This window comes from Muntiacus reevesi, chromosome 11 (genome assembly GCF_963930625.1).
Source record: "Muntiacus reevesi chromosome 11, mMunRee1.1, whole genome shotgun sequence".
Classification (NCBI taxonomy): domain Eukaryota; kingdom Metazoa; phylum Chordata; class Mammalia; order Artiodactyla; family Cervidae; genus Muntiacus; species Muntiacus reevesi.
The window spans coordinates 34,330,180-34,354,512 of NC_089259.1; the positions used below are offsets into that span (position 1 = coordinate 34,330,180).

At 39.9% G+C, this 24,333-nt stretch overlaps 2 protein-coding genes across 6 annotated transcripts in view; both read right to left on the bottom strand.

Moving 5' to 3' along the window:
• Window positions 1-8,515, bottom strand: part of MPHOSPH8 (M-phase phosphoprotein 8) — a 43,275-nt gene extending 34,760 nt beyond the window's left edge. For both annotated transcript variants that reach the window (XM_065901701.1, XM_065901700.1), the window contains exon 1: window positions 8,187-8,515. In XM_065901701.1, coding sequence (XP_065757773.1) covers window positions 8,187-8,399 — 213 coding nt within the window. In that variant the 5' untranslated portion in view covers window positions 8,400-8,515. The remainder of the gene's footprint in view (window positions 1-8,186) is intronic.
• Window positions 8,516-11,324: 2,809 nt separating this feature from the next.
• PARP4 (poly(ADP-ribose) polymerase family member 4) overlaps window positions 11,325-24,333 on the bottom strand; it is a 76,409-nt gene continuing 63,400 nt past the window's right edge. For all 4 annotated transcript variants that reach the window (XM_065902459.1, XM_065902457.1, XM_065902458.1 and 1 more), the window contains 3 exons: window positions 22,630-22,729; window positions 16,529-16,661; window positions 11,325-12,202 (listed from right to left, as the gene is read on the bottom strand). In XM_065902459.1, coding sequence (XP_065758531.1) covers window positions 12,013-12,202; window positions 16,529-16,661; window positions 22,630-22,729 — 423 coding nt within the window. In that variant the 3' untranslated portion in view covers window positions 11,325-12,012. The remainder of the gene's footprint in view (window positions 12,203-16,528; window positions 16,662-22,629; window positions 22,730-24,333) is intronic.

The window sequence follows — 24,333 nt, forward strand, 5'->3', positions numbered from 1 at the left end:
GTCGGTGATGCCATCCAGCCATCTCATCCTCTGTCGTCCCCTTCTCCTCCTGCCCCCAATCCCTTCCAGCATCAGGGTCTTTTCCAATGAGTCAACTCTTCACATCAGATGGCCAAAGTATTGGAGTTTCAGCTTCAGCATCAGTCCTTCCAATGAGCACCCAGGACTTATCTCCTTCAGGATGGACTGGTAGGATTGATCTCCTTGTAGTCTAAGAGACTATCAAGAGTCTTCTCCAACACCACAGTTCAAAGCATCAATTTTTCAGCACTCAGCTTTCTTCACAGTCCAACTCTCACACCCATACATGACCACTGGAAAAACCATAGCCTTGACTAGATGGACTTTTGTTGGCAAAGTAATGTCTCTGCTTTTTAATATGCTATCTAGGTTGGTCATAACTTTCCTTCCAAGGAGTAAGCATCTTTTAATTTCATGGCTGCAACCACCATCTGCAGTGATTTTGGAGCCCCCAAAAATAAAAGTCTGACACTGCTTCCACTGTTTCCCCATCCATTTCCCATGAAGTGATGGGACCAGATGCCATGATCTTAGTTTTCTGATTGTTGAGCTTTAAGCCAACTTTTTCGCTCTCCTCTTTCACTTTCATCAAGAGGCTCTTTAGTGCCTCTTCACTTTCTGCCATAAGGGTGGTGTCATCTGCATATCTGAGGTTATTGATATTTCTCCCGGCAATCTTAATTCCAGCTTGTGCTGCTTCCAGCCCAGTCTTTCTCATGATGTACTCTGCATTTAAGTTAAATAGGCACGGTGACAATATACAGCCTTGACAAACTCCTTTCACGATTTGGAACCAGTCTGTTGTTCCATGTCCAGTTCTAACTGTTGCTTCCTGACCTGCACACAGGTTTCTCAGGAGGCAGGTCAGGTGCTCTGGTATTCCCATCTCTTTCAGAATTTTCCACAGGTATTGTGATCCACACAGTCAAAGGCTTTGGCATAGTCAATAAAGCGGAAGTAAATGTTTTTCTGGAAATCTCTTGCTTTTTTGATGATCCAGCAGATAGTAGCAATTGGATCTCTGGTTCCTCTGCCTTTTCTAAATCCAGCTTGAACATCTGGAAGTTCACGGCTCACGTACTGCTGCAGCCTGGCTTGGAGAATTCTGAGCATTACTTTACTAGCGTGTGAGATGAGTGCAAGTGTGTGGTAGTTTGAGCATTCTTTGGCATTGCCTTTCCTTGGGATTGGAATGAAAACTGACCTTTTCCAGTCCTGTGGCCACTGCTGAGTTTTCCAAATTTGCTGGCATATTGAGTGCAGCACTTTCACAGCATCATCTTTCAGGATTTGAAATAGCTCAACTGGAACTCTATCACCTCCACTAGCTTTGTTCGTAGTGATGCTTTCTAAGACCTACCTGACTTCACATTCCAGGATGTCTGGCTCTAGGTGAGTGATCACACCATCATAAGTATCTGGGTCGTGAAGATCTTTTTTGTATAGCTCTTCTGTGTATTCTTGCCACCTCTTATTAACATCTTTTGTTTCTGTTAGGTACATACCATTTCTGTCTTTTTATCGAACCTATCTTTGCATGAAATGTTCCGTTGGTATCTCTAATTTTCTTGAAGAGATCTCTAATCTTTCCCATTCTGTTGTTTTCCTCTATTTCTTTGCATTGATCGCTGAGGAAGGCTTTCTTATCTCTTCCTGGCTATTCTGGAACTCTGAATTCAAATGGGAATATCTTTCCTTTTCTCCTTTGCTTTTCGCTTCTCTTCTTTTCACAGCTATTTGTAAGGCCTTCTCAGACAACCATTTTGCCTTTTTGTATTTCTTTTTCATGGGGATGGTCTTGATCCCTGTCTCCTGTAGTGGTATCTTTTAGTACTGCTTTAAACATATCACAAAAAAATGACAGCTGTACTAATCAATGATATCAGGAATATGAAGTATGAACTGACTCATTTGAAAAGACCCTGATGCTAGGAAAGATTGAAGGAGGGAGGAGAAAGGGATGACAAAGGATGAGATGGTTGGATGGCATCACCAACTCAATGGACAAGAGTTTGAGTAGGCTCGGGGAGTTGGTGATGGACAGGGTAGCCTGGTGTGCTGCAGTCCATGGGGTTGCAAAGAGTCGGACACGACTAAGTGACTGAACTGAGACTGAATGAAATAGAGAATAGCCTCTTCCATTCAAATTATTCTGAAATTACTTCCCCATTCTCCCACAGTTTCAAGTTATTAACTAACGGTTGATTTGCTTGCTGGCAGATGTATTACAGGTTTCAAGTAACCTAATTGGGCCCTGGTGGCCCAAATGATATCAAAAATTAGCCTGCAATGCAGGAGACCTGGGTTCAATCCCTGGGTAGGGACGATTGCCTAGAGAGGTGAATGGTGACCCACCCCATTATTCTTGCCTGGAGAATCCCATTGACAGATGAGTCTGACAGGCTGCAGTCCATGGGGTTACAGAGTTGAACACCACTGAGTGACTGAGTGGAACACTTTCAACACAATTAATCAGCAAATATTCAATGTAAAACAACATAAGAACTTATATCAGTGAAAGTAAAAAATTCTTTTAAAGCACATGAAACATTTACTAATACTCAAATGTTTGGAAATTAAGCAATGTATCTGTACACAATTTATAGAAATTATAAAATAATGTTATCTGAATGAAAACAAACTTAATTTATGAGCTGCAGCTAAAGTAAGATGAGAACATAATTTAACATAACATAAAGACATGTTATTTGAAAAAAGAAAGGCTAAAAACAGTGAGCTATGCAAAGGAAACTATAAACAAGGTGAAAAGACAACCTTCAGAATGGGAGAAAATAATAGCAAATGAAACAACTGACAGAGTTAGATTAACTTCCAAAATCTACAGGTAGCTCATACAACTCAATACCAGAAAAACAACCCAATCAAAAAGCACAAAAAACCTAAACAGACATTTCTCCAAAGAAGGCATACAGATGGCTAATAAACACAAGAAGAGATGCTCAAAATCACTCATTATTAGAGAAATGCAAAGCAAAACTACAATATCACCTCATGCCACACAGAATGGCCATAATAAAAAAATCCACAAATAACAAGTGCTGGAGAGGGTAGAGAAAAAGGAACCACTATATTACTAGTGGGAACATAAACCGATACAGCCACTGTGGAAGACAGTATGGAGAGTCCTTTAAAAACGAGGAATAAAAGTACCATACAATCTAACAGTCCTGCTACTGGGCATACACGGTGAAGAAACCAAAACTGAAAAAGACACATGTACCCCAATGTTCACCGCAGCACTATTTACAACAGCCAAGACATGGAAGCAACCTAGATGTCCATCAACAGATGAACTGATAAAGAAGCTGTGGTACGTATTTACAATCACATCAGCCATGAAAAGGAACTCTTCTGAGTCAGTTCTAATGAGGTGGATGAACCTAGAGCCTAATATACAGAGTGAAGTAAGTCAGGAAGAGAAAAACAGTATCTTATATTAATGCACATATATGGAATCTAGAAGATACTGACAAATCTGTTTGCAGAGCAGCAGTGGAGACACAGACATAGAGAACAGATTTATGGACAAAGGTGGGTGAGATGAATGGAGAGAGCAGCATGGATGCATATGCACCAACATATGTAAATAGACAGCTAATGGGAGTTTGCTATACGACTCAGGGAACTCACGCTGGGGCTCTGTAATAACCTAGAGAGGTGGAATGGGAGGGAGGTGGGAGGGAGATTCAAGAGGGAGGAGACATATGTACACCTATGGTTAATTCATGTTGATGTATGACAAATCACACCAATATTGTAAAGCAATCATCAGTTAAAAATAAATACCTTTTAAAAAGCTGTGCATTCATCTCAAGATGTTAGAAAAAGACCAACAAATAAGGAAAGAAAATCATAAAGAAAAAGCAGAAATAAATGAAATAATTAAGAACTATATAATCTAATATTAAAAAGGATAATATCACAGCCAACTTTGGTTTATTCTATGAACATGAAGTTGAAATCAGTGTAATTCATCACAGTAGTGGTATAAAGGAGAAAAATTATGCAATCATAGATGCAGCAAAAATGATTTAACAAAATTCAACATCCATTCACAATAAAAGTATTTAGCAACCAGAAATAAAGGGAATCTCTTTAACAAAGGGTAAATATACAAAAATTAATTTCATAAGCAACAAACAGTAAGACAAGGAAACTTTTCAAAAAATCATTTACCACTGCACTGAAAAATCAATAACACTTAAAAATCAATTTACTAAAACTTTAACACAGAAAGTTATAAAACAGGATTTCTCTGGTGGTCCAATGGCTAAGACTCCTTGCTCCCAATGCAGGGGGCCTGGGTTCCATCCTTGGTCATATATTAATTTGCACGCTGCAACTAAGAGTTCACAGGCTGTAATTAAAGAAATCACACCTGCAGAAACTAACAACAACAAAAAACATCCCACACACCACAACTAAGACCAGGTGCAGCCAAATAAATAACTAAATAAGTATTTTTTTTTAAAGAAAGCTATAGTATGACAAAACCCACTGAAAAATAAAAAAAAATAAAAATTAAAAAAAAATAAAAGAAAGCTATAAAGTATTATTGAAGCAATTAAATTAATCCTAAACTTATCCACAGATTCAATGCAAATCTCAATAAAAACTCAAAGTTTTTATGTGTGCAAGGAAATTGACAAGCTGATTTTAAAATTTACAAGGCATTGTTATAAGAATAAAAAGAAAGATTTGCTCAATGAAACCTGACTCCTACATTACACTATACACAAAATCAATTACAAGCGATGTGCAAACGTAAGTCAGAGAGACAAAACAATACAGTTTTCAGGAAAAAAAAAAAAAAAAGAATATTTAGAATAAGGAAAGATTTCTCAAATCAGACATTAAAAGCACTCAACATCAAGACAAAGATTAACTTTTCCTACATTAATCATATTCTATTTACCAAAAAGACATAGCAGGAAAAGAGATTTACACGACACCACTCACAAAGGGTTTGAATCCAGAATACAAGAAATCAATAAAGACAACTCAGTACAGAGATCTGAAAGGGCAGTTCATAAAAGATAACCAAATGATGAATAAATATATGAAAAGACACTCAATGATTTCAATGCTGATTTCTAATGTAAAGTCCAGAAAAATATAAATTATAAGCAGGAAACACCAACAAATATACCACCTCTACTGGCTGAAAATATAAAAATTGATGATATCAAGTGTTGACAGGATGCGAAATGAAAGGAATTCTCATAAGCCAATAGTAGTAGTGTAAATTGGTACAACCACTTTTGAAAACAGTTTCTTAAAGCTGAAGACATATGCATCTTGTCCTCCTAAGTGTACACCTCCCACTCCTAGGTATACAGCAATACAACCAAGAGAATCATTTGTGCACAATACACCAGGAGACATGTTCAGTAAAGTTCCTGGCCTGTTAGTCACTCAGTCGTGTCTGACTCTTTGCAACCCCATGGAATGTAGCCCACCAAGCTCCTTTGTCCGTGGAATCATCCAGGAAAGAATACTGGAGTGGGTTGTCATTTTCTTCTCCATCAGTAAAGTTCACAGAAGCATTATTCACGGTAGATCAAAACTTGAAAAAACCTAGGTGCCCATCAACAGTAGTAGAAAAGATAAAACTGTAATATATTCATACAATTGAATACAGTTGACCTTTTAACAACATGGGTTTGAACTGTGGGGTCCACTTATACACATATTTTTTTCAATAAGTATATTGGAAAAATTTTTAGAGATTTTCAACAATTTGAATAAAGTTGCAGATGAACCATATAGTCTAGAAATACTGAAATAATTAAGAAAAAAGTATGCAAAGAATGCATGAAGAATATGCAGATGTTGGTCTATTACTACAAAGGCATAAGATGAGTGACAGTTAATGGGAAATTAATGTGCTGTTTTCTCAATGTGTTATAACTTTGCTTTCAAAGAATTATCATTCTTTTCTAATTGGAGAAACTGAATATTAGCCTATTATTCAAGGTAAATGATTTCTTTAAAAATGTAACAATGTTTCTGATACTGTATTATAAATAATACAGTACTGTAAATAACAGACTGTAATACTGTATGCCATAAAAATTTTCTAATGACACGTTCTTTAGTGTCTAGGTTAGACTGCTGTGCTGTGCTAAGTCACTTCAGTCATGTTTGACTCTTTGTGACCCCATGGATTGTCCACGGAATTCTCCAGGCAAGAATACTGGAGTGGGTTGCCATGCCTTCCCCCAGCGGATCTTCCCAACCCAAGAATCTTAACTGGCAGCTCCTGCGCCTCCAGCACTGCAGGCGGATTCTTTATCACTAAGCCACCAGGGAAGCCCAAACTAGGCTACTGTGAAGCAATTGTATCGATTACACTAGGCTACCATAAAACACTGAATCATTCAACTTCTTCACATTACCTTTTCATTGTTGATGCCAGTGTTAGTAATACATACAACACCTACAATGTTTTATTTAAGACAATATTGATGTAGGCTCTGACAGGTAATTCATTTTGTAAACAAATGATGTATATAGGGTATGCAATACCATTAATATATTTTCTCTTCCTTACAATTTTTTTAATATTTTCTTTTCTTTAGTTTACTTTTTTATTAAGAATCTTCCCAACCCAGCGATCGAACCCAAGTCTCCCACATTGCAGGCGGATTCTTTACCAGCTGAGTCACCAAGGAAGCCCTTTATTAAGAACACAATATATAATACACGTAACATACAAAATATGTGTTAACTGTTTACACTATGGTAAGGCTTCCCTTTCTGGTAAAAAAGCCTTTAGTAATTAGGTTTTGAGGGAGTCAAAGTTATACTGGCATTTCAACTGTGCCCGGGCCAAGCACCCCTAAGGCCCAAGTTGTTTGAGGTCAACTGTAACTAAGCAGCAACCAAAAAAAACCAAACTATAGTTCCAACAGCAGGGACTAAGTCTCACAAAGATGTTACTGAACAAAAAAAGCAGATGTACACCAAACAAATATAGTGAGATTCCACTTAAATAAAGGAAAAAAAATTTAAAGATGGGGCTTTAGGTGCAGTTCCTACAATCCTTCGAAGCTGACAAAATAAAATATTGTATTAATAAGTGAATCATCTTAATTGTGAAGACATTACCGTCTTAACTATTTTCTGAATATCTTCTGCCTGCCTGGGACTATGTTAAACGCAGATGATACAAAAGTGTAAGAATGCTCCACCTCTCACCTCAAGGTATTTACAACGTAATTGGAAAAATTAAATACATAAAAATGTCTCTAACTTCGCTGCAACTAACAATAAAATTGTCGACATTGGATTTCAGTTATTTACCCCCCACTGGACAAGAGAATCTTTTATATAAGCAACCGTTTATGCTACAAATCATCAGGACCTAACACGGCACCTACCAGGCAGTAATTGAAAACAAAATTCTACTGAATGAATGCGCAAAAAAAAAAAAAAAAAAAAAGGTAGCATACGACAAATGGGAAATGAGAGACAATTAAAAAAACATAGGGAATAAAAAGAAGGGCAGGGAAGCCTGGCATGCTGCAGTCCACGGGGCTGCAAAGTCGGATACGACTGAGAAATTGAACTGAAAACATAACACACAGAGGACCATCGTGTAGGGCCTTTGGTCACCCTACACCTATTTACTAAAACATATTATCTTCCCATTGCCCATCCTTCCACCCACTCACCTTCCCCCATCCCACAACTGATTCACTCACTTAACCTGATACACATTAAGCAATTACTGCATGCTGGGTACCGGATTCAAGTGCCAGCGTTAACAAGTTAATAAAGAGCACAGTCTCTGTACTAAGGGAGTTCACAATCTAGCAGGAGACCAACATATAAAGAACGAAGTCTTGAAGTAAACAGAGGTCTATACAAAGTCTCGTAAGGGCACAAACGGAGGAAGCACCTTACTCTGGGGGGACCAGGGTCAAACAAGACACTGAGCAGGGTTCCCCAGGAGGGATGGGGAAGCGCGGGGCAGAGCGCGGCGAGGACACTCGGTTCTCGGAGCCGGGACACCGTCCCCGCGCCGAGGACGGCGGCCTAGGAGGGAGCCCCGGTCTCAGCGCCCCCGCGGCGTGGACCTCCGCCACACCGCCTCCGGAGCCCCCTCTGCGCGGGCAGCATCACCCCGGGCCCGCACCTACCCCTTCAGTCTTCATGTCCAGTATCTTCTCCACCTCGAACACATTCTCGCCGTCCTCCTCGCTGTCTCCGCCGGCCTCCTTTCCTTTCGCGGTCGCGTCCTTCTCTTTGCCCCCCGCCCCAACTCCCTCTCCTTCGACTGCAGGCGACTGACCGCTGCCCTCGGCACCCGAACCAGGAACTGTAGCCACGCTCGCTCCCTCCGCCTCCGCCATAACGGAGCTCTCCAAGCTGCCTGGAGAGGGGCCGCTACGCGCGCCCCGCTTTCGGCCCCGAAACTCGGCCAGTCGGACGCCGCCGACAGGAAAGCGCCAATGGCGGGCTCGGAACCGAGGAGCGACGCACGCGCACAACAAACACGTCAACGCGGACGCGCCTCAGCCCGGTGGGCGGGCCTAGGGGGGAGGTGCCTTGGGCGGAAGGAAGAGCCGCGACGTAAGGCCTTGGCGAGAGTCTCGGGGCAGCGCCGGCGGGTGGGGCTTGAGGGGCATGGGCGCGGGGCGCGGGGCGCGGGGCGCGGCTTGCGGGAAGCTGGCGGGGAGTGGAGTGGGTAGACCAGAAATTCTTATCTGGGTGATGTAGCTAGGATAAACGCCTAGGATCCAGTCAAACGCAACTCACATTGCTGTTACAGTTTAGGGGAGTGCTGTTTAAAGATAAGGAAAACGTTTCTTTTCCAAGTTCTAGCTGGGATTCCCCGCCCCCGCCCCAGGAAAATCAGAGAACGTGATAAAAAGTGATTTGCCCAGGTTGTAAGTGATTGACAAAAAGTGCCCCCCCCCCCCAAAAAAAATGAACCCTCGCCCACAGTTCAGTTTAGTCGCTCAGTCGTCTCCGACTCTTTGCGACCCCATGGACTGCAGCACACCAGGCTTCCCTGTCCATCACCAACTCCTGGAGCTTAATCAAACTCATGTCCATTGAGTTGGTGATGCCATCCTACCGTCTCATCCTCTGTCGTCCCCTTCTCCTTCCTTCAATCTTTCCCAGCATAAGGGTCTTTTCCAATGAGTCAGTTCTTCCCATCAGGTGGCCAAAGTATTGGAGTTTCATCTTCAGCATCAGTCCTTCCAATGAATATTCCGCACTCATTTCCCTTTAGGATGGACTGGTTGGATCTCCTTGCAGTCCAAGGGACTCCCAAGAGTCTTCTCCAACACCACAGTTCAAAACCATCAGTTCTTAGGTGCTCAGCTTTCTTCATAGTCCAACTCTCAGACTACTGGAAAAGCCATAGCCTTGACTAGACGGAACTTTGTTGGCAAAGTAATATCTCTGCTTTTTTATACGCTGTCTAGGTTGGTCATAACTTTTCTTCCAAGGAGTAAGTGTCTTTTTATTTCATGGCTGCAGTCACCATCTGCACTGATTTTGGAGCCCCCCAAAATAGTCTGTCACTGTTTCCCTATCTATTTGCCATGAAGTGATGGAACCGGATGCCATGAGCTTAGTTTTCTGAACGTTGAGTTTGAAGCCAACTTTTTCACTCTCCTCTTTCACTTTTATTAAGAGGCTCTTTAGTTCTTCTTTGCTCCCACAGTAGTTAGGTGAAGTATTTTTCTCTTTGAATTGCAAATAAGCAAACAAGAGACTTTGTGGCAGTGGAGCTTTTTATTTAACCTTGAATTTTGTTGATGGATATAAATGCACAAGGTGAGAACTGTGAGCAAAGTCTTATTTGGGGTAAAATGAGAACTATATGCAGGAGACAGGCTCTCCCCAGCACTGGAGGAAGTGCTCCAAAGAGGTGCGGGCTCAGCACAGGTGTCATTTCAGTGAAGAGGGTACTCACACTCAAGCACCTGCTTTGGCAGAGGGCTGCTGCTAGTCACGAGGAGCAGGTGTCCTTGTTACTGACTTTAGTGCTTTTCTAGGTATGAGGAGGTGCGAGAATTGGGCTCATAAAATCTCCATAAGATATCTGAAAGCCAGTCTTGCGAGTTTTTCCCAGAGCACAGAGCCTCATTCCTGATCCTGGCCCCAAGTTCCTTTCAGGGGGTGTTGCAGGTCAGAGACTGCAGTGGCTAATGACCTCATCCTTGTAGAGGCAGATGGCAAGTAACAGTTTTTATTTGACAATTTACAAAATAACATTAATTTACAAAGTTTAAATGAACAGATTATGACTCTGATGCAGCAGATCTTTGTGCTGGCTTGCTAAATGCATCCTAGGTGTTAGGAACATAAAGATAAATACATCAGAGCCTGCCTTCCAGGGACTCTCAGCCTCTAAAGAAGGGCAGCAATTCTAATAATTTGAGATATTTACAATATTAAATAAAAACATTTTAAATAAAATAAATTATAATTTTAAATAAAGCAACATTAGTTGATGGGGGACAGCTTATTATTTCAGAATTCTAGCTAATAAGAAGAAGGAAATAAAATAGAGAATCACAATATTTCTTAAAATGATTCAGACAACAGCATCATCTGACTGATAAGGAACTGGATGTTGAAGTATCTTTCCACAGATAAATGCTGGTTGTAGGGAAACAACTTCATATTGGAAAACTGCTAATCAATGTTAACATTATTAAAGCAGATCAACCAAACTTCATGGTTCAGGTTGACAAAAACGTTGATCCTTAATCTCCTCGGGACTACAGATTTAATTCCCAGTTTACAGGAAATATGGGGAAAGAGAAATGGACACAGACATATCCAGAATGTGGGACATTTGGTAAGACAGCCAGACCAGTTCCTCAGCAGCAAGAGGGGAGAGAAGACTGTTCTACATGTAAAAAGATTGACAAAATACTATATGTCTTGATGGGGGTCATTACACTATTTACTCTGCTTTTATGTATTTTTGAAATAAAAACTAAGTACATACGTTCCTTGTAAAATTTTTTAATTTTTTTAATTTCAACTTTTAAAATTCAAAGTATATAAGATAGAAATAAAGTTTCTATTCCTCAGAAGTAACTAGTTTGGAATATGACATGATAGATTTTTATCTTGCAAACACCTATTTATAGAATTTTTTAAATGGGCTCTATTGCGTATGCTGGGTGATGGCACTATGTATATATGCACATATGATACCTGCATGTGTCAATGTGTCCACATTTCTGTAAGATGAATTTCTAGAAGTACAATTCCTACCAGTGGAGTTTACAGGTCAAAGAGGGTAGTGATTTAATTTTTTCTCCCAGTTTTATTGAGATATAATTGACATATAGCACAGTATAAGATTAAGATGGCAGCACCATGATCTGACTCTCAAACATCATGAAATGATGATCACAGTAGTTTAGTGATACCCACCACTTCATACAGGCACAGAGTAAAAGAAGATCATTTTTTCCTTGTGATGAGAACTCAGGATTTAGTCTCTGAACAATTTTCATATATACTATACAGCAGTGTTAATTATATTTTCATGCCGCACATTACATCCTAGTACTTATTTATCGTGTAACTGGAAGTTTGTACCTTCTGATCACCTTCATCCAATCTCTACCCTCCACCAACCTCTGGTTAAAAAAAAAATTCTGTAATATTAGAATTTTTATTTAAAAAAGTGTTTTTTGGTTGTACTGCTTGGCTTGTGGGATCTTCGTTCCCTGACCAGGGATCAAATCCAGAATCACAGCATTAAAAGCTTGAAGTCCTGACCACTGGACCACCAGGGAATTCCTTGAAATTTTTATTGTACAATTGCTTGTTAGTTCACTGAAACAATAGCCTTTTCCATTTATTTTAAAGTGATTGCTATACTGAATAAAATCGTAATTGGATTTCACTACAGGCATCAATTATATCTGATTATCATACACATAAGGCATGAGTGCAGGCTAAAAGACAAGTGAATGTGTGTCAGCCTTAGCTGTGCTTAAGGAGCCCGTGAGGAGGGGAGGCGGCGTCTCTGGGCAGGATCCCCAGTAGCTGCTTGGTGGCAGAGTCCCAGTCTTTACCCAGCTCCAGCCGCTGGCAGATGGATGGGTACTGCCCTTCAGTTCTTCTGAGCCACTCACTGGCTTTCTTTATTTTCTCACAATCCCAGGGAATATTCCTAGATTAAACACATTTTTCCATCAATTTCAGAATATAATTACATATGAAATGTCATGTGGTACCAAATCCAGCACATTATATCAGACAAAATCTGTCAAAAATTAAGATACTTAATAAAAGCAGTTCTTTTTTTCCTCTGACATTTTGTGAAAGTTCTTCCACCTGTCTGACATAGTGCATTTAAGGTATTCAACTACTTGGAAACAGAGTAGCCCCCTCACTGCCCAGCTTCCCCCTGTGTGACACACGTTCTTCTCGCTCCAGGACAACCCCAGCTTCTCCGGCCCTTTACATGTTTACTTGTTGTCATCCCCTTTCTATCCTTCAAGGACAAGCTTGATGCTATTTTACAAAGGCTTTCATTTCTCTCTCCTTTTTATTGTCCCAGGAATTCTCAACTCCATTATTTACTTGTAAAATACCTGCGAGTCACCCAAGTTACTGGTATATATTTAATTTTAGCACACAAACGAGGAACAACTTACTTGTAAAATGTGTATAACATAAAAACTTCAAGTTTGTGCCCAGAAAATGGTGTCAATTATTCAAACTAAAGACTCAGAAAAACCGTGGGATAGCTCATTAGTATTAGTTAGCTACTTCCTCATTGTTTTGTTGTCTGCTAGAACTTGCTAGCAAACAAGTGTTCATATATACTAAAGAATATGGGGGAAACTGAAAACCTGGAGAATTTTCCCCATCTTTCTGTTTTTTTCCCCCATGAACTGGGAAAGGGCCATCAGAGTAGTGTGGTGGTTAAGAACTGGGTTCAAATCCTGCCTCTGTGATCACACAGCCCTGGTTGTGACATTGGTTTTTTGTTGTTGTTGGCCAGCTGTCTTGTGGGATTTTAGTTCCCTGACTAGGGATTGAACCCTAGCCCTCAGTGGTGAACCTGCAGAGTCCTAACCACTGGATCACCAGGGAATTCCCTAGTTGTGTGATATTGTTACAGCTTTTATTTATCACTGGAAGCCTCTTTCTTCAGTTACAACAGTGATACAAGATCCTATGGGTTTGTTGTGGGGATTAACAAAAAGCATGAATTTAAAGTTTAACAGTCTCTGGCACAAAGTTGGCAATCAATAAATGTTAGCTGAATATGATGACATGAACATACTAAATAGCTGGCATACCCAGCATGGTTAAAAAGACCCAATAATTATTAGTCTACGGACAGTTGCTAACTACTAAAAGCAGCAAGATGATTTTAAATATTCTCACGAATCCAGATGGCCTCTAAACTTTGATGGTTCTACTAACATGAAAATTTTGTTCATATACCTCCAAGCAATGTGCTACTGCATTAATGTTATGTACATCATGAAGCCGAAAATATATAAAAGCTTTAAATATGCATAAATAGGAAACAAAAATTACTTAAAATATTTTTATAAAGTCCAACAAATCATTCTGCCCACACAATAACAGTTATTTGGTAACAGCATGGGTGTTATGATGTGTGATGGGATATACTTCACTGTTTTTCAAAATCTTCACTTAATAGTTTGTGCCATAACAATTCAAAAGGCAACTCAAAGTTACTAATACTTATTCCAGTGGCTATCATAGTTGGAAAGATTTAAAAAGAGGAGGTGGCTCACTGGTTGTGCCTGTAAATCAAACAGTCCCTTCCACCGGTTCTTCAAGGTGTTTTTCCAGATATTCATTTAAAACATGTTGCTTTTTAAAATGAAGTTATATATTACATATAGTAAACTGCTCAGTTAATTATTTTCTGAGTACCTCTTTTGTGTCTGATGATGTTGGGAGTAGAGAATTTATTATTTATTTATGGCTGAGCTGCATGGCTTGTGGGATCTTAGTTCTAAGAACAGGGATAGAACCTGGGTTGCTGGCAGTGACAGTATGGAGTCCTAGCCACTGGACCAGCAGGGAATTCCCCAGAAGTGGAGAATTTAATCAGTCCTGGTAAGAGGGTACAAATAGATTTACTCATTTATTTTAATTTCGTCTATATTATCTCTAAGAGAACTTTTTCTTAAATGTGAAACTTAAAAATAGTTATGAATATTCTTTAATATCACAAAATATTCAGGTAATGTTTAAATTTCCCTGTCTTTTTTAAAAAGAAAAAAGTACAATGGGTCTCATTCAAATCAGGATCCAAATAAGGGCTACATTTGCCTCCTTTCAAACGTTCTTCCTTTTTTTTTAAAATGTCCTTTAATTTATAGGTTTCACCTCTCTGCTCTTTTTTCTCTTGCCATTTATTTCCTCATATTCCAGACACTGCTGACTACATTCCCATGGTATAATTTAACATGCTCAACCTCTGTTCTCTGATATCTGGCCTTTATTACGTAAAAAGATTTACACAGTTTCAAAGTCAAAACCATAAAACAAAGTACATGAGAAACTTAACTTCCATCCTGTCTCCTCCTTCTCCGCCAAAGAAAATATTTTATTAGTTTTGTTAGTTTTCCCCTTATCTTGCCTTTTGAAAAAACAGTGTGTATGTGTATGTGTGTGACTGTGCATGTGTGTATACACAAAACACTATACCATATGCATGGGTACAAATGCAGCTTTGATGAGCGAGCAGGGTGTTCATACCTGCCCCCAAGGCCTCCGTGGTACCAGGCATCAGCCAAGGGCAGGGGCCCCAGAACTTGTCACACACTTGTCACATGCTGCCACATTTGAGCATAAAACTTAGGGAGGTCCCAGAATTGTAAATCTGAGCCTGGTCTTCTAGGTGGTTACAAGGTTGTATTTGTTGGGGTAGAACTTTAAATATATTTAACTGCAAGTTTAATCTGTAATCTTTAAATACTTAAGACATATAGCATGTGAGTCTCTATTTGTATTCTTGTCCCAGGCCCAGGAATTGTTAGATTTTCCAAAAGCACATACAAGCCACCTGCTATAGTGAGAGGAGCCCTGAACCAGGACCCAGCAGCACTGTAACTCTCTGAGTCCAGTTTCCTGTGCAAACACTGTCCGACCCACACACAGTGGAAGAGCTCCGGTGAGAGGCTCCCTTAACAGTTATCTCTGTGCTTACAGTTCGCTGCAGCTTCTTACAAGGTAGTTAAGAAATGGTTGAGCCTTTTTTTTTTAAACTAAATAATCCATCTTCATCTTCCACATCCCTCCCCTCCATACACACACTTGTGAACTACAGCCTTGAAAAAATGTTTTCAAATAGGAAATAGTTGTAAAATAGTTACTTCCAATTACTCCGTAAAAACATAGCTGATTTGTAATTGCTCAGCATAAATTACGATCCACTTTTATTCAATGTAAAAGTGGTTAAAAAAATTGTTATTCTCCAGTTCCCTTTCCCATTGGATCTGAACCCTGGTCTCAGGTAAAAGCTGTGCTTATGGTGTCTGCTGTAGAGCATGTGGGCTAGTTTCAAAGAACGTTGAATTCTCTTGGAACTTGTTGCCTCTACCCCTTGTAAAATAGGATAATCTTAGCCTTAAAGGGAGACTGTATGTGAAACGGGCAGTTTGTGTAGTAACTGCTGACTAATATTTTTGTATTTGGGAGGGGATTATCAATAGCTTTCTTGCCTCCTGATCAGTATTTTTCCCCTTAAGATCTGTTACCAGTAGAGCTGTTTTCATCTATGTGGATCTAGAGTTGGGAGAGAAGCACTACATGAAAAGGCAAATGAGGAGACAAGATGCTCTTTTAGGTGGAAACACACTTGTTTTGTTTGTTTTTGCTGACACTGCTACCTGGCATATAAATGACCAATAAAAGACTCACAGATTGAAAAAATTTGTTAAGTTTTAAAGATAAGTTCAAAGATGATTTCAAAATGTAGAGGTTTACTATACACAGAAACTCACAAAATAAAAACAAAATCATTCCCTATTAACTCCACTATTTTCTGGAATAAAAAAATATACATAAAGACAAATTTTCCTTTAGCCTTATACATAATGCTTTAGGACTTGGGGTGCTATTTATGAGCACCTAAAGTTGCTTCCTGGCCTGTTCTCTGCCCGTGTCTTGCTTATTACAACAAGAAATGCACTGAAAGAGTTTGGTTGCTGACTAGGGTACCTAATAGGAATGTAATTCCCCATAGCCTAAACAATTTCTTTTCATGATTAAGATAATTCTGTGGGGAGGAGGGGCATCATTGTTAATTTAGGAATTACTGTCCATAATTATTACACTGGATCCATAAAACAGGACAATAAAAACCTGGCCAACACACATACACTTACTACAGCTGCTTTTGCTCATGATGAAAACAAACAAGATGAAACAAACAGGCTGAGGGCAAACAAATAAGCAAATATAATAAAAGAAATGACTGAAAATACAAATGAGTTAAAGTCACCTGGGAATGGAAGCATCGTCCAGTCTCATCAGCGATTTGATGATTATTCCCTCCTGTTCCAACTTGGTGCGAAGGAACTGCAGCACTAGAAACGTGGCGATCAGCTCTAGAAGGTGCTCTCTTCCTCTTACACCTGAAAGTGAAGCATTCGTTTTTGTCTGTTAGAGACACTGCATCCCAAACGGTACCTGTTTATAACAGTTCTGTTGAAGAATTACATTAATATTACTATTAAACCATAACAAATTAGCACATCATAAAACCCTGTAATACTTACCAAGGTCCTTAACTAGCCAGCTATTTAAATAGAAAAGGAGGGCAACTGGAACAAGTGTCTATCATAATATCCTGATGGTTGTTAGGAAACTGAATTCCATCCAGAGCACCCCCTGCACCCTAACTTTCCACATAACCAAAGATGTGCGAAGTTCACTGAAAGAAATTTAGTTTCTAGGCTCCTGCTGCAAATACCTCAGAGGAATAAACCTAAGCGTACAACAGATGAACAACTGATACACTGATTAGACCACTGTATTAATATCAAATTATTCCTAGTGATCAGTAGTCTTGGAATAGACTTTCTAGCACTGCTCATGCCTTGGGTGCCCTGTCAGTAAAACAAAATTTAGATAATTTTCATGTTCCTGTAAATGCTCTGCTTGACCAGAAGCACCACACACTCAGGCAGCCAAATGTGCAACTCTTAAGTCAGCTCCCAGCTCTCTGCTTATTTTCTTGTCCCTGGGTCTTTCTGCGAGGTCGGACATGCACCAGTCAAGGAGAGGCACTTCCTGTCCCTGGCCGCCCCTCCTGTAAAAGCGAGCAGCCCCTTTCCTTACTGTGCCTTCTCTTACTGTGCTCGAGACTGGAGTCTGCCTGCTTCATGAAGTGTGAGATTACAGACTGCTTGCTTCTCAAGATCAATAAATTGCTCTCTTTGATGATTTTAACGGTACATACAGGTAACCGGTGTCCTTATCCAAATCAAGATATTTTACTCTATTATGAAAAATACCAACATTGAAAATGAATGCTTATATCTACTGAGCCCAGAAATTGACCCATTTTTATTTTCTAAAGGCAACCTATGTATCTGAGATGACTTTATACAAATATTTTGATTTTAAATATTGTTACTTTTCCAATCCCAAACTTTGTGAAACTAAAAGCTAAAGGCAATCAACACTTAGGAGACTCAGGAAAAGCTTTTTACTACATCCCCCACCTGCAACAGTCTAAAATAAATTAGGAGAGGGCTGTCTAACAGGAAGAGAGCTGTTGCCACTCTTCCATTGAGAGACTGAACGCCAGGCAGTGCAAATATCTGTCTACCACACATTCTTTCCCTTCACCTGACCATAAACTGCCCGTTCCCCACCCTCCAGGGAGCCCTACAGCCCCTGTACCTCTCCCTTGCTCAGCTGCCTGGCTGCTTTTTGAGTCTCAGATGTTTCTCTGGCTCCCATACATACACGTACGTATGCATGTATATAATTCAAGTTGTTTCTCTCTTGTTAACCTTTAATTACAGGGGAGTCTCAGCCAAGAACCAGAAGAGGAGAGAGAGAGTTATTTTTCCTCTCCTACAATCTTCATCATAATTAGAGTAACAAGAGAAAGAAACAACTTGAATTCCATATATGCCTATGTACATGTGTGTAGTTTCCCAGGTCAATTAACAGTTTCCAAAATGTCTGATATGTAGCACTGTTTGCATTACCACAACATAGTCACTTAATGGTTTTTTTAAAAAGTTTGAAGCATACAGAAAAGTAGAAAAAATAATATGATGAATATTCCCATCACCTCATAGCTTACCTACTCTTAACAGTTTTCCAAGCTTTGAATTTTTCTCTTTTCTTTAATAGAAAGAAAATATTTTAAGTTGAAGCCCCCCTTGTATATGTTCTCCAATCCATCTGCTTACACTTCAACCTTCCCTCAGCTTTTCAAAAGTAAACACTCTTCTGTTCTGGGGACTGACATTCCTGTGACGTACACTGCTTGTGAAAGTGATCGTCGATGACTACGAACAATTATATGCCAAGAAAATGGACAACCTAGAGGAAATGCCTGCAATGCAGGAGACCTGGGTTCTATCCCTATGTTGTGAAGATTCCCTGGAGGAAGCATGGCAACGCACTCCAGTGTTCTTGTCTGGAGAATCCCCATGGATAGAGGAGCCTGGAAGGTTGCAAACCATGGGGTTGCAACGAGTTGGACATGACTGATTGACTAAGCACAGCACAGAGGAAATGCAAAACTTCCTAGCAATATATGATCTCCCAAGACTGGATCTCCCAAGTGCTGTATTTAATATACCAGCAAATTTGGAAAACTCAGCAATGGCCACAGGACTGGAAAAGGTCAGTTTTCATTCCAATACCAAAGAAAGGCAATGCAAAAGAATGTTCAAACTATTGCACAACTGCACTCATTTCACACGCTAGCAAAGTAATGCTCAAAATTCTCCAAGCGAGGCTCCAACAGCATGTGAACTGAGAACTTCCAGGTGTTCAAGTTGGATTTAGAAAAAGCAGAGGAACCAGAGATCAAATTGCCAACATCCACTGGATCACACAAAAAGCAAGAGAATTAAAAAAAAACATTTACTTCTGCTTTGTTGACTACGCTAAAGCCCTTGATGGTGTGAATCACAACAAACTGTGGAAAATTCTTAGAGATGGGAATATGAGACCACCTTACCTGCCTCCTGAGAAACCTGTATGCAGATCAAGAAACAACAGTTAGAACCAGACATGGAACAATGGACTGGTTAAAAATTGGGAAAGGAACATGTTAAGGCTGTATTGTCTCCTTGCTTATTTAACTTAAATGCAGAGTACATAATGCGAAATGCCAGGCTGGATGAAGCACAAGCTGGAATCAAGATTGCTGGGAGAAATATCAATAACCTCAGATATGCAGACACCACCCTTATGGCAGAAAGCAAAGAAGAACTACAGAGCCTCTTTATGAAGGTGAAAGAAGACAGTTAAAAAGCTGGCTTAAAACTCAACATTCAAAAAACTAAGATTATGGCATCTGGTCCCATTACTTCATGGCAAATATATGGGGAAACAATGGAAACAGTGAGAGACTTTATTTACTTGGGATCCAAAATCATTGCAGATGGTAAATGCAGCCATGAAATTAAAAGATGCACACTATTTGGGAAAAAAAAGCTATGACAAACCTAGACAGCGTATTAAAAAGCAGACATTACTTTGCCAACAAAGGTCCATCTAGTCAAAGCTATGGTTTTTCCAGTAGTCATGTATGGATGTGAGAGTTGAACCATAAAGAAGGCTGAGTGCCGAAGAATTGATGCTTTTGAATTGTGGTGTGGAGAAGACTCATGAGTCCCTGGGACTGCAAGGAGATCAAACCAGTCAATCCTACAGGAAATCAATCCTGAATATTCATTGGAAGGACTGATGCTGAAGCTGAAGCTCCAATAAATACTTTGGCCATCTGATGGCAAGAGGCAACTCATTAGAAAAGACCCTTATGCTGGAAAGGATTGAAGGCAAGAGGAGAAGGGGATGACAGAGGATGAGGTGGTTGTATGGCATCACTAACTTAAAGGACATGAGTTTCAGCAAGCTCCAGAAGGTGGTGAGGGACAGGGAAGCCTGGTGTGCTGCAGTTCATGGGGTCGCAAAGAGTCAGATACAACAGAGCCACTGAACAACAAGAAGACTGAATCAGGAAGAAAAGTAGAAAATGTCAACAGATCAATTATCAGTAATAAGACTGAATTAGGGGGGAAAAAAACACACCAAAAACCTCCCAACAACAAAAGTCCAGGACCAGACTGCTTCACAAGTGAATTCTAGCAAAACATGTAGAGAAGAGTTAACATCACGGTTCAGTATCCACACTGATCAATGTGTTCAACAAATCGAGGAATAAAGATCATAATATCATCTCAATGACTGCAGAAAAAGCTGGATTGCTTATTAAAGATCTTATTTTTTAAATTTAGGCATTTATCTCTATGAACTTATCTCTCAGAACTGCTTTTGCTGCATCCCATAAATCTTGGTATGTTGTATTTCCATTTTCTCTTTTCTTTTCCATGGGATTTCCCAGGCAAGGATACTAGAGTAGGTTGCTATTCCCTTTTCCAGGGGCTCTTCCTGACCTAGGGACTAAACCTGCACACCCTGCATTGCAGGTGGATTCTTTACCGCTGAGCCACCAGGTGACAGAGGAGCCTGGCAGGCTACAGTCTATGGGGTTGCAAGAGTAGGACATGACTTAGCAACTAAACAACTATAACCACCACCACAATTTCCATTTTCATTTGTCTCAAGGTATTTTTTGATTTCTCTTTTGACCCACGTTTTCTTCTGTAACATGTTGTATAATCTCCACATATCTGTGAATTTTTTTAGTTTTCCTTGTGTCCTTCTAGGACTTTCATGGTTTTACATTTGTTCTGGTGGATCCTCTGAAGGCTTTGCTTTAGGCCTTGTTAGGGTGGGGCTGTTCAGTTTTTTTCCCTCATCCTGTTGGACAGTCCTTGATCATGAGATACATACAGTCTTTATGGCTCTTCTAGGGTTTCAGTGGAAAGCCTGAGACATTTAGCAAGTCTAATTTGCTATAATCTGAACACTAAATCCTGTCTTCCCAACACTTGGTGACAGCTGAAATCTCTGCTCAGCCCTCTAGCTTCCGGATTGTTGCTTTTTTCTGGATTCCTTGAAGGCACACTGGTGTATCTATGGGTTAGGGGACAGCCAAGGATCTGAGGGAGGTGTGTGTGCGTAAGTCAGATTTTTTTTGTTTATTATGTCATTCCATACAATTTTAAGTGAACAGACATTGAGAAAATCTACTGGGAGTATTACACAGATGATGCCAATATTGATGAGAATGTTTTGCATAAGGTAAGAACAGGGACCACTGACACTATCATCCCCTGAAATGTGTACATTCCATACAAAAAGAATAAATAAAGTTTACTGGCATTTAATTAGCATTATTCTTGGCAATCTATGAACTATGATACACCTGAACAATTGCAGAATCTTCAGAGCAAAACAAAGCATTTTCTTCCACTAGCAGATGTAGCAGTTTGTTTCTCTAAAAACAAGCAAATAAATCAACACAACAAAAACAACACACACAATCCCAAAACAAAAGTTGAAGAAGCTTTCAATGCAGCTTTCAGAGCTCCCTGCTCTGCGGTCCCCTCCATTAAGGATTCTCACCTTTAATTTCGAGGTGCTCTCAGCCTCAAACGCTGACCCCTGTGCCATCATCCCATGAAACCTTTCTGTTTCAGTTCTAACCTCCATGTGCCTCATGAAGTGAGAAGTGCCTTCAGGTGAAAAGGTGGATAAAAGTGGAGCTCACCTAATTTGTTTCTCTTCTTTCAAGGTTTGTGTCCCTGATAGTTTCTGCCTGCTTGTGATTATATTCCAGGCCTTCAGAGAGTGGTTTTAAAATATTTTGTCTAGGGTTAATAAATGTGATTGGCAGGAGTTAGTCAGCTCTTCTTTCATTCCAGAAACTAGAACACCCTGTCCGTGCAAGTTTTCGTCATTACATTTGGTCTAGGGCAATTTAAAGAAGTGCAATTCAAAGAGTACATTTCCCAGCTCCCTGTGTTAGTATCTAGCTGGGGCTCAGAGGCTCATCCTTGCCACATTTTCTCTCTCTCTCTCTCTGGTCTACCAGGTGGATGATGCCAGAGTAATCTTTTCTTCTTTCCTCTTCACCAAGAGTTAACTGTAAAGACACATGTTGATGACGCTCGAATTGCAGTATAGAAGGAGTATACACGTCCAAACCGCTGTGTGGAGCGGGGCTTCCCTGAGGACCAACACCTGACTGTGAGGTGCACGTGAAAGTGATCTTTGTGTTTAAGCTACTTGCATCTTTTGACAGCAGTCATTGCTACTTATGCTAATAGATCTGCACAGGTAGTATCCTACTTCATGGTAAAGATGACTAGAAACTAGTCCCATCCTTTGATGATTAACAAATATAATCCCTTTCACATGTAACAAATATATTTGAACACTGGTTTACAAAAATGTGTAACATTTAAGAGTATGGCATTTATAAATAGAAAAATAGTGACGTACCTAGAGATCGAATGCCTTTTTGTTCAAGAAAGCTGTTTAAAATATTTGTATTAAGTTTTAATATAAATCCCAGTTCTTGTGTAAGTTTCCAGCAGCCATCCTACGAAATTAAGAAAACAAAATTTCAGCCACATTATTAAAATTTCATCACATGAGTTACGTGATGAATAATATGTTTTCAACTCAGGGAATTAAGACATCTTTACTATAAAATCAAAGTTCTTCACATGCAAACACAGTATTATTGGGAATCTCATAAATACTATGGACAGCAAGGATTGTATCTGGTGGCATTTGTAATAAAGCAGTAGAGAGGTTCATGTATGGAGATTTTTTAAAATAGTATACATTTTTTTCTTCTGGTAATTCTTTGAAACAATGTTTCTCAAACTTTTAAATAACACGGTTCCTTTTGTTCAACATTAAAATGTGTCCTTATGAAGAAATATGAAAATGACTCTTTTCCATTAAAGATAAAATTATGTTGAACATGCTCTTTGAAACTACCTTTCTTGTGCTCACAGACCCTGCCCACTCCAGCTAAGATGGATCTTCATCACATGCTTACAGAAGTGTTGCAAGCCTAATCCTGGGGATTCTAACCGAGAAGCAGACAGATTCCAGGTCCAAGGTGAACTAACACAGGGCGTGGAGGAAAAGGTGGGATGCAGGTAAGCACATGGGTGAGAGGATCTATGGCAACAATTTCAAAACTAACAGGAGTGACAGAATGTGCCAGACGGCTCTCACCCAGTACGGAGTGCTGTTTTCTTATCTTGTGAGCCGCTTCCTGTGAAGTACTGTCACTGAACCCACTGTGCAGATGAGGGCGCTGAGGTAAGAAAACTTAAGCAAGTTGTCCAAAGTCACACGGCTGACAAGCAGTAGCGGCAGGACCTAACCCCCAACACTCTGGCTCAGAGAGTTGCTGCTCCCACATGCGCTTCTCCAGTTGGGGGCTGCTGGCAGCTGGTCTACCTTCTGAGAGCTGGACACTTATTACTCCCACTGCATGGATGACTGAAAGACTGAATTGCCCTGGATCTCAGAGTGGAAGGGCTGGGACTTGAACTGACACTAAGCCAAGTTACTTTTCTACTTCACTATACTCTTGCCTGGAAAATTCCACATATGGAGTATGGTAGGCTACCGTGGATGGGGTTGCAAAGAATTAGACATGACTGAGCGATTGAGCATATTACATCAAAACAATTTAATTACAGATATAAGATTGGGTCTTAGTACCAGTGCAAGAACTAAATTTATAGTGTGATTTACCTTCACAAATGGAATGATAATGTCTAATATAAGATCACATGTTGAGTCACATTCCTGTGAACTTTAATATTTAGAGTGTACTTACAACACTTGTGCTTTACTTCGCAATGTGACAATTGTTGTGAACTGCAGTTCAGAAGTTTTAGAACCTAGGAGATTAATGTCTTACCCCAGGACTCTACTCAGGGATGCTGACCTTCAACTGAGGAATGTTAACACTCCCTTCCATGATATTCTGGCCTAACAGTTAAAAATAGATAGGTAAGAACCAGCTATCCTCAAGCATACTGTTTGTTCAGCTGGCTTCTCAGTGAAGGAAGCTGCATTCTGGCACTAGTTCCTCATGTCAGTGTGGACCAGCAGCAGTCTGGTGAGTAGCTACTTTGTGTAGCACCATCCTGAACTTTGAAGCTAATTAAGCACAGA